Raw genomic sequence first — 15,161 nt, 5'->3', positions numbered from 1 at the left:
TGCTTATTTGGGACAATGAAAAGCACCTTTTCTCCCTAGTCCCTAGGACCTTCAACCCTGGATTAGAGATTACTTTTTTCTTGCTGATGCAATGCTTTCAGGGGTAAGTGATTACGAACACCTATGCTGTAGATCCTCAGACTTCTAGACTGCTTGAGGACATGCGGAATTTACTTTTTATTCCTTTGTCTTCACACAGCGTTCTGCTCACAGATGGTAATAAGTATAAGCAAACTGGACACAAAAGGATGAAAATCTCTACCTTGAACAGGTTGATGTTGTCGATCTGGCTCTCAAAGAGGAAATCATTGATGGTCTTCAGCTCTGTCCCTTAGGGGTAAAACAAAGGGCCTTGGAATCCTTCCTTGGAAGATGGGAAGACCGAGGTCCCAGAGGTGAGCTCAGAACCGGCTCAGAGCAGCTCTGGGCCTCTGAAGGCAGTCCTCTTACCTGTCTGTGAAAGGCTCTGTGTATTGGGGTTTTGCTTAATGTTCCCTAAAATAAAGAATTCAAGCTGGTCAGGATGGTGACTCTCTAACCCCCAGCTTGTCACAATGAACACTGTACTCCTTAAATAAGAGCATTCGTAATTGAACAGATTTTTCTGCCATGTATAAGCACCCAAAAAAACCGCTGAGAGGACAGGAGGCTCTAGGTAGCCTCAAAATCTGACCCGTGTTTGCACATGGAGCCCAAAGCCTTGTGGATTTCATTCTTTTCACACCTCCTCCACGGAGACTGGGACCAAGTGACCACCCTACTTTATCCAGACCCAAGGAGCTGCCCAGGGGCAAAGTAGAGATGGAAGGGAAGAGCACCAGCGCAGGGCAAAATCCCTCCAGCAAAATGGTCCCCTGGCTTCCTGGAACTCAGCTTGTATGCAAGCCTTCAGATGGACAGCCATGCAACACAAGAAAGGGCAGGTGACACAGAATCCTGAGAGCCACATGGACCTGGAGCCACAAGAGTCCCACCATTAGGTTCACAAAGCAGAGACAGTTCACACCCCTGCTCTGAGCTCTAGTTTACTCAGCTGTCCACAAGGGTGAGCTTGCCTGTGTTCCGTGCTTTCCTCAAAGGTATGCTCCAAAGTGACTTCACGTGGTCCCATTATACTACGCTGTTATTACTACCTGGGGAGTAGGGTCTGGCAAAATAAAAAGGACTCAGAACAGGGGGAAATAAACTAGGAATCTAAAAAAGGATCTAAGGCTAGACAATTCAACGAAGCTCTAAGAGAGAAGAATCTTCTCCATCAATGGCCAAGATAATTCTTGGGGATGCAGAAAACCCAGTTGTCCTGACTGGCATCCAGGGAATGGACCACACAAGCGTAGCAGGCCAGGGGTTAGGGAGGGCACGGTGCTCCTTACCACCCAACACAGTCACAAACTTCTCCAACAGATACAGGATCTGTTTGATGTACATCAAGTTCTTGGCCTTCAGACGCTTCCTGAGGAGACACCAATGGACATCAAGTGGTAGTACTCCACAAGCAACTTCCCTTCCAAGTGCCTCAAACTGAGGCCTTTCTGTCTAGTGTCTTCCAGAGCAGGCCACGAGCGACAAATACACCCCCAGAAAAGAAGGCTTGCCATGGCCCAAGGCCTTTGTAGCCAGCTGTGGTGTCCCGAGCATTCTAGGCCTATGTGGGATACACACCATCGTGAACAGGAGGGGAACAGTGCGCTGGTCTCCCTGGCGCTGGGCCCAGGCCAGAGGTGGAGACCCCAGTGCTTTCTCTGAGACTGAGCAGGATTTTCCCTTCCCCCTCAGGAGGCAGCGTCTTACCCATATCGTTCCATATACTGGAGCAACTGGGAATGGGCCTGGCAGAGCTGGAGAGAACAGAGAATGGACGTGAGGGCAGGCCAGGCTCTACCTTAGATTATGCCTAGAAAATGCCAGCCACGTCACATGGGAAGTGGTAAAGGGAGTGGGCCTGGGTAGAGACCAAAGGCCTTGAGACTGATGGGAGCTGAGAGGTGAAGGAAGCGAGGTTCTGCTGCAGTATCCACTTTAGGTCAGTGAAAAAAGCAAGAGGCTGACTAACTCTTTCAGGTAATGAATCTCCCGGTTAGTTTTTACTATGTTGGGCAAAGATGTATTTTCCACTAAGCAGAGAAGTGGTTTGAGGTGGCCATTACACTCTGGCCTAAGGTCAACCCTGGCATTGGTCAGTAGAAGTGGTGGGAGGCACGTGGGTGGCTCAGTTAAGTGTTTAACCTCACTCAGGTCACAATCTCAGGGTCCTGGGATCGAGTCCGGCATCAGGCTCCCTGCTCAGCAGGGAGCCTGCTTCTCCCACTCCCTCTGCCCCTCCTACCCCATCCTCACCCCCACTCATGCACACGTGCTAATAAAATTAAAAAAAGGGGGGGTGGGAATACCATGTGGGCTTCAGGGTCAGAAACCGGTGGTCAAGTCCCAGCTCCACACTCCTGAGCTGTGTGACTTTTGGCACACTGCTTAAAGTCCCCGGAATCTCAGAGTTCTCAGTGTTAACTAGGAACACCAGCCCACGTGGAGAAGTGTGAAAATTCATGATACTGCGCACGGGCCACGGCACAGAAGAGGTAATCAACAGTGGCCCTCAGAAACCCTGAGCATCCCTCAAAGCAAGGCTAACAATGCCAAACTACGTGAGGACCCCTGCTTCCTTCGCCCTATCATCCTGGCTTACAGAGAACCGGATACTAGCATCTGGGCTGGAGGGACTCAGGATGACTGACCTAGGACAGTGAAGAGCAAGGACACGAGCCACTTCCCCTTAGCTGGGTCCCCATAGTTCTACTATCTGCTGGAAAGCCAGTTAGCCCCCGACGAGGCCACTGCCCCGACTCAAGGCACCCTCTCCCAAGCCACCTCCAGACCAATTCCAGGGCTTAGAGAAATGATCCACGTCCCTCCACATCCCTCTGCCCCATGGCAGGCCCTGGCCCAAGACGGGAGAGGCCGACCCACCTGGGAACCGCTGACCTCTGCACTGTGGATGCCCGTGATGGTGTCGATCAGGTTGTGCGCCTCGTCGATGAGTACCACCTGGCCCTGCAGCCGGATGCCCGCAGCCTGGCGGGTGGCCGCATGCAGCAGCATCTGGTAGGGCAGCACCACGAGCTGGGGGGAGGGGCGGCCGCCTGAGCAGTGTTGGGGGGAGGTCGGGGGTAGGGGGGTACTCTTTGCTTTGGCAAGTGTTCCCTGCCTACTCTAAGTGCCTGGTGCAAATGGTTTTAGCCAATCTGATTCTGACTGAACCAAGAGTGGGGGTGCGGAAAGGGGGAGCAGAGAGGAGTGTGGAACCCCTGCCCGGCCTTATCCATACCTCTGAGGCACCCGAGGTTCCTCAAAACACAGTGAACACCCCTGGTGTACTAGAAGGTAGCCCTGCGCTCTGGTCCCAGGGCTGTGACTTCTTAGCTGCGTGACTTAGGAAAGTCACTTAAACTATCTGAGCCTCAGTTTCTTCATGGGCAAAATGGACTTAATAAACTCTATCTCAAGTGAGGGCCAAGGGCCAGAGGTCAGGGCAACAAAAATAAGAACTCTGTAAATTTTTCGGTGCTACTCGTGAGACCGATTTCCCAGTTAAAAGAATACTGATAAAGTGAAACTCTAGAAAACTGGTAACTTAAGGCCCAGCTTTAATCTGGCACCATTACCCACCTGCTGTGAGAAAACAGGTAAATCACTTAGCCTTTCTGGGCCTGTGTCCTCATGTGTACATATGGATAATACCTGCCTTTGCTTTTTCTGTGGGATACTACAAAGCAAAAATGAGGTGACAGGTGTCTCAAAAAGTCAAGATCATGAAAATCTCAGGGCACCTTATATTTGCACACACGTATCTATGGCACTTATCTTGTGACATAGCAGACAGACCCCAGGAAAGCATGCAACAATGGTGGGGGCTGGGAAGGTTCTAGAATTTCCCTCTGAGCACCCATGCAACACAGTTCAGAGTGGTATACTAACAAGCATTTAACTGCTGTAAAATCATTACTAACATTGTTCCCTGTATCTCTGAAAAGCTACCTAATCTTTTCATGCTTGTATGGAATTCTCCACAAATGAAACTCTATTTCCAAAAGTCACTCGAATTAAACAGTGGCAAGAAGACAGTAAACCATACCAAATAACAATATTTTGGATCTGTCAAATGGGCAGATCCAAATGCCCATCCAAACGGGCAGTGTAAAGATGAGCCTCAACATGGCAAGTCAAAAGAAGACAGCCTTCTCCCACACCGACAGGCAGGGGCCTACGTCAGGACAGTTGGTCTCAAAGGCTGTTTGGAAACACATTTCTGTTCTGCAGCCCCCTGCCTGCCTCTTCTCAGCTTCCTGCTGCTCTGTGCCCCCGGACTCTGGTTTCTTTAGGACTGCACACCCTTCCCAGTTCCTATCTGCTGTCCCCAGTAAGGCCATCTGTTCCTGCAACCCAGAGCCACAGGACACCCCCACTCCCACGCACTGGGACAGAGGGGATGACAGGTCACCTGGGTGCTGTGTGGTCAGTCCACCCACAGCCAGGGACATCCTCCCGAATTAAGAGGAATGAGGAAATGCCTTGTGGCAGAGGCCACAGTTGGAGCCAAGAGTTACTGTCCAACCCTCCAAGGTCTTTACCTGGGCTGCTGGAATGGCAAACCGGCTCCCGTAATAGGGACAGGCCCGGGCCTCCTTCCCCAGTGCCACCAACTGCTCAATGTCCTTCACCCCCACCAGGACCTGGTCTCGGAGGAGCTGCAGCCGCTCGTAGCTATAGAAGGGGCATGTGGCCCAGTGCTCCTGCCTTCTCCTCTTGGGCTTCTCTTCCTCAGCTCTGTTCCTCTCTGAGGGGGCAGAGGCACAAGGAATGACACCTGTCCACGGGGCCAGCACTGGGTCTAAAATGTCAAGACCCAATTCCATGACCCTTCCCACTACTATTTAGGAAGGTCTCACCATTTGGGCATTTAACTTTGTGTTCTCTAGAAAAAGCCAATAAAATCATCTCAGAGCCAGGGTTCTGGACGAGACACGGACCCAAAAAGCAAAAGGCCTTTCCCAAGGAGACGACCTTAAGGAAGGACCCAGCTGCCCGCTCCACTGTCACTGCCACTTAAGACACTATCTCCCGCATCCCGGGTTCACTTCCAGCCCGCTCCCCACCACTTCTCAGTACTGCCCCAGGCTACACGACCACCCCAGGTGCACGGCTCTAGTGCTGGGGGCTACCGTGTTTGCTTCTCTGCATCTCCACGCAGCGGTCACTGATGAGCTGCGCAGAGCCCAGGGTTTTCACATCATCGTTTATACAAAGGTTCTAGAAGACAGAGGGCAAACAGAGAGCCACAGCAGTCACGACATGATGTACAGCAACCCTCTGGGGCCTGCCCAGCACCTGGGCCCACCACCCTTCCATGACTGGAAGAGGAAGATGAAGGCCCAGGAAAGGGAGCGGGACGGCACCCAGGCCAAGACGCAATGCCTCCATGTACCTGCCGAGAGCCGAGGGAGACGAGCCGGGTGTCCTTGCCAAAGGGGCTTCTCTGTACCTCGTGCACAAACTGAGCCAGCTGGGAGTGTGTCCGACTGCAGTAGTAAATCTGCTCCGAGGAGGAGCAGGGGATTTTAGAAACGAGACTACAAGATCTCCATTCTCTGCACATCAAGGAATGCACGGCCCGGTAGGCTGAGGGACTGGGGATAGTGGCCACAAACACACAAACCTAAAGCAACGGGACTCTGTCCCACAGCAGATCTCAGCTAACTTGGGGCCCAGGCAGTCCCCACCTCCCCACCTCAGCTCCAGAAGTTTACAAGAACACCCACAACATGGAGGCATCAGTCCTGCTCAGCCATGAATCCGGCCACTTCATGGGGCTTGGTCATCTCAGGACAGGCTGCCTCCCTGAGCTGTGGCTCCCCAGTGGGAAAGAACAGATTCTGGCGAGCGTGTCGGGGGTGGGCTGCCCACACACTCCTTCCAAAAGGCTGGGGGGCCAGGCTTGCAGTAGGACAAGGGAAGCTGAGCTATGCTCTATGCTCCTCCAAGACTAAGAGCGAGAAGAGAAATAGGGAAAAAATATCTACTTTTAACAGAGAAAACCAAAGTCTTACACAAATGACACCAACTGTTTTAAAACATGACAAATGTCCAAACCCTACATACCTCCCAGTGCTCCGTGCCAACGGAAACACAGACAAGAGAAGAGGGAACCAAAGGGCAGGGCGCTCTTGCTCAGGCCTGCCCTCACCCCCTAGCACCTCCAGACAGACACCACCGGTCCATGGGCCTGCCAAGTGAGCACCCCAACACCGAGGTCTGGGTCTGGGGAGCCCCAGAGTCAGGAGACTAGAGGCTCTTTGTTGATGACAGAGCGAGAAGCAGCCAGGGGGGCAGACACAGAGCCCCGGACTCAGAACCAATCCCAGAACACCCAGGACACAATGTCTTACCTTAGTTACATGTTCTTCCTCTGGGTCATCCTCGTCCTCGTCCACTCTGAGAGAGAAAAGAACACAGAAACTCAGAGAACTCAGGCCACCTGAAGACACACTTGAGTGAGCACCTACTGCGTGCCCACAACGAGCCCTGGACCTAAGCCAGATTCGGTCCCTGTCGTTGGAGGCCGGCAGAGCTGAGGCTGAGCTCTGAGCCAGAGACACACAAGACACATCCCAGCAACAAAGTTCCACCAAAGCAAGTGCCTGCTTGCTTGCCCACTGGGTCAGAGAGATGCACCGAGCTAATACCAGCCCGATCCTCCCCCCGGCACTCACGAGGGAAAGGAGAGAGGGGCACAGTATTCCCAAAACCTACATTCACTGTCCGACTCTGTCCGTCATCAAAGGCTACTCCGTCCTTACTGTCCATGCCTCCAGCAAACTGGAGTTCTCTCAGTCCCCGCAGAACGTGCTCTTCACCCCCTCGCAGCCTCGGACATGCTGTTCTCTCTGCCTGGTAGGTGCTCGCCCCTCACTTCCTCTTTTACCTAGCCAACTGTGTCAACCTTGAGATGCCCACATAAACACAGCCGCCGTCCTCCACCTCCCCGAGAGGCTCGGCCAGCCCCTCGCCACACTGCTGTGGCCCCCTGCACCTGTTCTTTGCAACACCCATCTCCTTTCAAAAGCACTTATTCTGGGTCTGTCCGCCTCTCGAGACTCATGTCTGCAGGCAAGACTCTGGGGTGTCTTGCTTCTGAGAGGGCCAGGGGACTCACCCCGGCCTTGGCACACGGCAGGAACTCCAAGCACATTTCCTGAGGGATGCCACAACTGACTGAAAAAAGATGCTGTTGCCCAGAACCAGACAAACCTCTTCTCTCCTTGGCACCTCACCCCTCCCAGCAATGAAGGAAGAGCTCACATGCACTGAGGGACTGGGAGGGAGGTCAAGTCTGCATTACAAGGCAGAATGGTTAGCTGACATTATTAGTCTAGGCTCCCCCCCAAACAAAATCTTTTACAGACACACTCCCCCTACAGGGCCATCACTGGGATTCTTTTTGTTCACCTGGGAATTTTTTTTTTTTTTAAAGCAGAAATGCTAATTCCCTTGGGCAATTAGAAAAGGAATTATTTATAGGGTTGCCTTTCTGGTCAATAAATAATTGTTCAGAACCCTTTGTCTGACAGGCCTTGATTTAAATCACGTAGCACAAGGTAAGCAAACTCAACAGGATCTAGATAAAAAGGATGTGTGAAGAAAGGAAGAGCAGAAATTTTAGGTTCAGAACTGGTTGGGGCACCTGGGTGGCTGTCAGTTAAATGTCTGCCTTCGGCTTGGGTCATGATTCCAGGGTCTTGGAATTGAGCCCCACCTCAGGCTCCCTGCTCAGCGGGGAGTCTGCTTTTCCCTATCCCTCTGCTGCTCCCCCTGCCTGTGCTCTCACTCTCACTCACTGTCAAATAAATAGATAAAAATCTTTTTTTTTTTTTTTAAGATTTTATTTATTTGACAGAGGGAAACACAGCATGAGAGGGAACACAAGCAGGGGGAGTCGGAGAGGGAGAAGCAGGCTTCCTGCTGAGCAGGGAGCCCAATACAGAACTCCAACCCAGAACCCTGGGATCATGACCTGAGCCAAAGGCAGACGCTTAATGACTGAGCCACCCAGGTGCCCCAATAAATAAAATCTTAAAAAAAAAAAAAAATTGGTTGTGTTCTCAGAGAGGCTCCTCCTCCCTCCCCAAATACCAAGGCATGAAGCTGCCGAAGTTAATCTGCAGGATTAATGGCTCAGGCCCAGGCCCTGGGTAGTAGCACTTTGTTACTCTAATATTCACAAACTCCACTCAAGTCCTTTCTCTTATCCCCCGGGGCGGGGGGGGGGGGGGGGGGGGGGCTCTGGAGGAGAAGTACAGGAGCGGGCAAATAATCTTGGAGGCAGGAGGCAAAGGGTTTGCGGAGCACGTCCTACCTCCCCGAGGTGGGATGCCTAAAGAGGTCTGACCATCTCAGCCCTGGCCAGGGTCAGAAGTTTTGGTTCTAATCCAAGTCCCGAAATCTGTGCTTAAGGGCAAGCCTCTAGCACCAACAAAGAAAAGCCCAGGGCCAGATGATTTCACTGGCCAGACTGATGATTTCGATATTTAAAGAAATGATGCCAACCCTTCTCCAGCTCTTCCAAAACACAGAAGAGAAGGAACACGCCCAAACTCATTTTATGGGGCCAGTATTACCCCAATATCAAAGCCAGATAATGACACTACATAAGATGTACAAGCTACTATATCCCCGATAAAGACAGATGCAAACACTCCCAGCAAAATGTTAGCAAACTGAGTTCAATAGCACACGAAAAGGATCAGGCCCCAGGATCAAGTGGGGCTCCTGCCTGAAAGACAAGAATGGCTCAACGTATGCAAATCAGTAAATGTGACACATCAGTCAACAGAATGATAGACAAAAGTCACATGATCATCTCAGTAACACAGAAAAAACAAATGACAAAATCCAACACCCATTCATGATAAAAACTTTGCCGTATGAGGTAGAGAAGGAACGTACCTCAACAAAGGCTATCTGTGATGAGCCCACAGCTAACACTGTACTCAGCAGTGAAAGTTTTCCCACTAAGACAAGACTAAGACGAAGGTGCTTACTTTCAATGCTTCTCTGCAACACAGTGGAAGTCCTAGCCAGACCCATCAGCCAAGAAAAAGGAAGAAAAAACATCCAAACTGGGAAGGAAGAAGTAAAACTACCTGTTAGCAAATGACATGATCATACACAGGAAAAGCCTGAAGATTGCGCCAAAAAACTGTTAGGACTAATTAGCAAATTCAGTGAAGTTGCAAGGTACAAAATCAACACACAAAAATCAATTTCATTTCTGCATGCTAACAACAAACTATCTGAGATAGAAATAAAGAAAACAGTCTAGTTTACGATGGCATCAAAGACAATAAAATACTCAGGAGGTGAACACTTACACACTCACAGCTACAAGTCTTTGATGAAAGAACCTGAAGACACGAACGACAGAATGTCCCATGTTTGCAGGTCAGAAGAATTCATGCTGCTGAAATGTCCACACTACTGAAATCCATTTATAGATTCAGTGTCATCCCATATCAAGAGTCCAGCAATATTTTTAACAGACATAGGAAAACAAAGATCCTAAAAATCATATGGAACCACAAAAGACCCCAAATAGCCAAAACAATCTTGAGAAAGAAGAACAAAGCTGGAGGCATCACACGATCTGATTTTCAACAGTATGTTATCAAGAGTACAGTACTGGCATAAAAACAGTAGAGTAATCAAGGCAGGAAGGTACTGGCATAAAAATGGACACAAGACTCGTGGAACAGAACCCAGAAATAAACCCATGCATATACAGTAAAGTAGTATTTGACAAGGGAGCCAAGAATACTCAATGAGGAAAAGACCATCTCTTCAGTATGTGCTGAAGAAATGGAAGAGTCACATGCAAAAGAATGAAACGCAATCCCTATCCTACACCACTTACAAAAACTAACTCAAAAGGGATTAAAGACTTAAATGTGAGGCCTAAAACTCCTAGAAGAAAACACACGGAAAAAAGCTTTATGACATTGGTCTTCACAGTGATTTCTTTTGCTATGACATCAAAAGTATAAGCAAAGCAAAAATAAACAAGTGGGACTATGTCAAAATAAAAAGCTTTTGCTACAGCAAAAGAAAAAACAAAATGGAACGGGAACCAAAAAATGGGAGAAAATATTTGCAAACCACCAATCTGATGATAAGGGGCCTATAACCAAAATATATAAGGAACTCCTAAAACTCAAGAGCAAAAAAGAAATGATGTGACGAAGAAAAAGCAGAGGAACTGAACAGACATTTTTTCGAAGTCATACAAAAGGTCAACAGGTCCGTGAAAAGATGCTGATCCCCCAAGGAAATGCAAATCAAAACCACAATGAGTGGGGTGCCTGGGTGGCTCAGTGGGTTAAGCCTCTGCTTTCAGCTCAGGCCATGATCTCAGGGTCCTGGGTTGGAGCTCTGCATCGGGCTCCCTGCTCAGCAGGAAGCCTGCTTCCCCCTCTCACTCTGCCTACTTGTGATCTCTGTCAAATAAAATAAATAAAATCTTAAAAAAAAAAAAAACAAACACAACCACAGTGAGCTATGACCTCACACCTGTTAGAATGGCTATGATCAAAAAGATTAAGTGTTGGCAAGGGTGCCTGGGTGGCTCAGTCATTTAAGCAGCTACCTTCCGCTCAGGTCCTTCCACTCAGATTGCGATCTCAGGATCCTGGGATGGAGCCCCATGCTGGGCTCCCTGTTCAGCAGGCACAGGAAGCCTGTTTCTCCCTTCCCCCGACCCTGCTTGTGCACACAGGTGCACAAAAGCGCACGTGTGTACTCTCAAAAAAATAAATCTTTAAAAAAGAAAAGAAGAAAAGATAAGTGTTACCAAGAATGTGGAGAAAAGGGAACCCTGTGCCCTGAGGGCAGGAACGTAAATTGCCACTTTGGAAAACAGCATGGACGTTCCCCCCAAATTAAAAATATTAAGTAGCATATGATTAGGCAAGTCCACTTCTAGGTATACACCCGAAGGAAACGAAATCCGTATCTCAAGATCCCTGCACCTCCCTGTTCACAGCAGCAACTAATGAAAACCACCGAAGCACCCCGGGACAGATGAATGCATAAAGAACACGTCGCACACACGGTAAAACAGCCATAAAAAGGCAGGCAATTCTGCCAGCTGTGACAATCCAGATGAACCCTGAGGGCATTGTGGTAAGTGATGTTAAGTCCGAGAAGGACAAATTCTGGGTCATCTCATGTGCGGAATAAAAAAAAACAAAAAACAAAACAAAACAAAACAAACAAAAAAAAAACACCCAAACTCCTAGAAGTAGAGAGTAGATTGCTAGGGGCTCAGGAGTGGGTGAAGGTAGCCAAAGGGTATGATCATTAATAAGTGATTAATAAGTAATAAAATTATTTTAATTAATAAGTTTTATTAATTAATAAAATAAGTGACCATGTTAACAACACCGTGTTGTTTCTTTGAGAGGTGCCAAAACAGCACATTTTTAAAGAAAGGTTACGTATGTGAGGTAATGAATTAAGTGACCTCATCGCAGTGGTCCCTTTGCAATACAGACACCTATCAAACCCTCATGGTACGCAACTTCAACTCACACAGTGCTCTATCCTGACTGTAGCTCAATAAAGCTGAGGGGGAAAGAAGGAAGTCAGGGCAGCCGGGACTTCGAGCGTCCTTGGGTCAAGTCAGATGGTGCGCTGCAGCCCAGCTGTGAAGGTTTTCTCCATCACCCGTCAACAGCAGGTTTCAGACACTGGAGTTACACTCTACACACACTCAGTCACCACAGTGTCAATGACAACGTGGGACACATGGGACCTGCAGTTACCTTTAGAAGAGCAGGAAACCTCCCTTCCAAGCTGGGAGCCCAAGAGGAATGACCTCTAGGGGCACGCATGCCTTGGGGGCAGAGCCCCTGATGTCAAAATGACCTCAATGCCCTTCCTAACGCCTAAACCCGATCAGTTCGCTCCCCCACTTGTAATGGCCCACAGCCCCGCAACATGGAGAAAAACACCCAGGGCCCTCGGTGGAACTCCGAGGCCCCCACAAACTTCTCTACCTCATTTGCTTTTAGCCCCTGGACCTTCTCTGTGTCCCTCAACCCACCAAACCTGCTCCCCTTTCCAGACCAGGACACCAGCAGACCTCTGACTAGCCCTGTCCTCCAGGTCTTCCCACGGCTCCTTCTCACCCTTCCTCACCTCCTCAGAGGCCTCTCCTGGCTTCACCCAGAGGAGCAACCCCACACTCTACCCACTGCCCCGGTTTTATTTTCCTCCTGGGCAAATGCGTTCATTCTGCGCAGTTACCATCTGTGTGTTTGTCCCACCCCCCAGCTCCAACCACATGCGAGCTCGCCCAGGGTAGGGGGCGCATCCGGCGGACTTGACATCGGGGACCACGCTGCACCTAGAGCTGGCCCTCAAAGGGCATCTGTGCAACTGAAGCGTGAATGAAAGAGGAGCCCCGACAAGGGGCAGCTGTCATCTTCAGGGTCTTCTACTCCACCCAGCAGCTTACTGCTCACAAATCAGAAACCAGACAGTGGAGACAACAGCTTAGGCTAAGGATACGTTGATGGTTTACATCCTAAAGCTCCCACGGTGTCAACTGGGAGCAAGGAGCACACGACTAGAGCCGGCCCAGCTGGCTCCAAGGCCCAGCTGCTTTGTCCCCAGCCCTGTGGCTTCAGCTAGGCACAGCCCCCACTGGGTGTGACAGGGAGACGCAAACCTGGTGGGGGCAACGGAGCTCAGACCCACAGAGCCAGTGCCGGCAGACGGAAGGGCACTGTCTCCAGCCTTCCGAGTGCTCCAGAGGAGCCCGGCTGAGAGCAGGGGCAGGGGGCTGGCACGCCATCCCTTCGGACGCCTTGTGAGGGGCAAAGCAACCTGCCTGTCTTTGGGCACAGGAGCCGCCCCCATGGCAACCAGGGCAGGGGCAGTGGGTGAAGGAAAAGCGTCGTCTCACCCATGAGCTGCTCCCTTCTCCTCATCACTCTCGTACTCCGCGAGGACCAGCTCCTCCTCCCCGGACGCCAGCGGCTCCCGAGGCTCGGCCTCTGCTCCGGCCGCTAGCATCTCCCTGCTGAGGCAGAGGAGACGCTCCATCTCTTCTTCCTCTTGTCTCTGCCGAGGAGCATCGCCAAGCGGGAAAGAGAAACCAATCTCAGGACTGGACCCCCGCCCCCCCGGACCGAGCGGCCTCTGAGCGGCTACCACGGAGGATGACACACACGCCACTACGACAGGCCTCACTCTCCTCCCAGTGTCTAAGGTATCAATACCTCAGCTCACGCTGCAGCTACTGGGGGATGAGAACTCAGCTTGCGGGGTTGGGGGGTGTCCGGCCCTGGCCACTCACCCAGGGGAGCAACGGCACCCACGCACTGTCCCCGCCACCCCGGCAGAGGGCGCTCACCACGCGCTTGGCTGCATACTTGAGCTGCGCATTGTGCCGAATCTGCCGCAGGCGCTCCTCTCGCTTCTTCCGCCTGACCTGCTCCTCCTAGAGGGTGAAGCAGCCAGAAAGAAAACCCCTGCTGAAGTCCCCAACCATGCCTTTCTTAAAGAGACCGGAGCAGGGCAGTTCTCCCTTCCGTGGGCAACACTCCAGTGGGGGCAGCAGCATCCCTGACCCTCAGTGTGGGAGGTCCACACACTTTGTCCCAAAGCCACATCCTCTCAATCAAATTCATTCCCTTAACGGAGTCTGCAGCCGCAGAACCGCGTTGCCAAGGGCAACGGTGAGGCTCCTTCCCTGGGTGGGTAATGAATGGTACCGTCCACCCCGTCTAGAAAAGGCCTGTTGACATCAGCTTTGAAAAGACAGCACAGGTGCAGCACCACTGACTCAAGGAGGCACTGCAAAGGCAAAGGACATGCTAACCCCCAGAATCAACCCCAAATCACCAGCCAAGCCCTGTTTCCTGGATGGCTCCCAGCTCCTGTCACCCCACAGCTCACCTTCAGGCGGTCCACCAGGTCCCTTTCTTCTTTCTTCTGCACAAACTGAGTCACCCAGTCAGGCTCTCCTGCAGGCCTCGGGGTGTCTGGAGTCTCTTTGCAGGAGGATGAGAGAGACAGGGGCTGCTCCTTCCCGTCACTCAAGGGGACAGTTCCAGTTTCAAGGAGACGTGCCTCTTCCTGATGTTTCCTCTGCTCAAAGTCACGGAGCCAGGAAAGAGCCCCACAAATAAGACTTAAAGATTTTCCCTACAAGAAGAAAACAAGTCTTCAAAAAACAAGAACAAAAACCAAAGCTTTCCAAATAACGTTTCTCATTTTAATAAAGCCTTCAAGCAAGGTCTAACTTTAAATATTAGAAAGCACTCTAACACCAACCTGAGAAAGGACAGGAAGGGATTTAGCAAAAGGACGGCCAGAAAAGATAAGAAAAAAAAAAAATAAAAATAAAGTTCCTGGCTTAATTATATAGCTCACTATTCCTAAGATAATTTAATGTGGCTTATCAGGTTACATATAAGTACTGCAAGTTAACATAATTAGAAGCTGAGGAATTAGATAAAGTCCCAAAAAAGAATTAAGGCCAAAAACACATGGCTTGAAATCCTATATACTCGCAATGGGGAGCCACATTTGGCTCTGTACTTTAATACAGCCATGTGCAGACAGAACAGGATCAGTCCCATGAGATCCAGTCTTCAAAAAATTTTTAAAGCAAACTAATTGCTCTGGAGAACACAATTCTTAATTTAAAGACTAGAATATCCCCTATGGGTCCTCCCTGTGGGTTGAATTGTGTCCCCCCCAAATTCATATGTTAAGTCCTAACTGTATGTCTCAGAACATGACCTTATTTGGAAATAGGGTCATTGCAGATGCATGTAGTTAAGAAAGAGGAGGGCCCCGATCCACTAAGACTGGTGTCCTTTACACAATGGGGAAATTGGGCCACCGTGGCAAGCCCAGAGGGAAGGCAACGCAGTGAATCACAGGGAAGGCTGGCCTCGGGCATACTGAGGAGGGGGCCGGAACAGTCTGCTCTCAAAGCCCTCCCTGCCGACACCCTGCATCTGCACTTCTGGCCTCCACCCTGCATCTGCACTTCTGGCCTCCGGAGCTGTGAGACAGTATGCTTCTGTGGGTTAAGTCCCCAG

General features: G+C 50.5%; 1 protein-coding gene across 5 annotated transcripts in view; it reads right to left on the bottom strand.

Annotated features, from left to right (window-relative positions):
• DDX11 (DEAD/H-box helicase 11) overlaps window positions 1–15,161 on the bottom strand; it is a 36,140-nt gene that overhangs the window by 9,315 nt on the left and 11,664 nt on the right. For all 5 annotated transcript variants that reach the window (XM_032874880.1, XM_032874883.1, XM_032874884.1 and 2 more), the window contains exons 4-15: window positions 14,008–14,256; window positions 13,463–13,549; window positions 13,013–13,170; window positions 6,441–6,486; window positions 5,480–5,587; window positions 5,217–5,304; window positions 4,626–4,831; window positions 2,965–3,117; window positions 1,792–1,838; window positions 1,374–1,453; window positions 451–495; window positions 263–330 (exon numbers count right to left, since the gene is read on the bottom strand). In XM_032874880.1, the coding sequence (XP_032730771.1) occupies window positions 263–330; window positions 451–495; window positions 1,374–1,453; window positions 1,792–1,838; window positions 2,965–3,117; window positions 4,626–4,831; window positions 5,217–5,304; window positions 5,480–5,587; window positions 6,441–6,486; window positions 13,013–13,170; window positions 13,463–13,549; window positions 14,008–14,256 (1,335 nt within the window). The remainder of the gene's footprint in view (window positions 1–262; window positions 331–450; window positions 496–1,373; window positions 1,454–1,791; window positions 1,839–2,964; window positions 3,118–4,625; window positions 4,832–5,216; window positions 5,305–5,479; window positions 5,588–6,440; window positions 6,487–13,012; window positions 13,171–13,462; window positions 13,550–14,007; window positions 14,257–15,161) is intronic.

The sequence above is a fragment of the Lontra canadensis genome, unplaced genomic scaffold, assembly GCF_010015895.1.
Source record: "Lontra canadensis isolate GAN:19392208 unplaced genomic scaffold, GSC_riverotter_1.0 scaffold53, whole genome shotgun sequence".
Classification (NCBI taxonomy): Eukaryota; Metazoa; Chordata; class Mammalia; order Carnivora; family Mustelidae; genus Lontra; species Lontra canadensis.
Note: the sequence above shows the minus strand (reverse complement) of the source record. Positions and strands in the feature narration are given on the sequence as shown.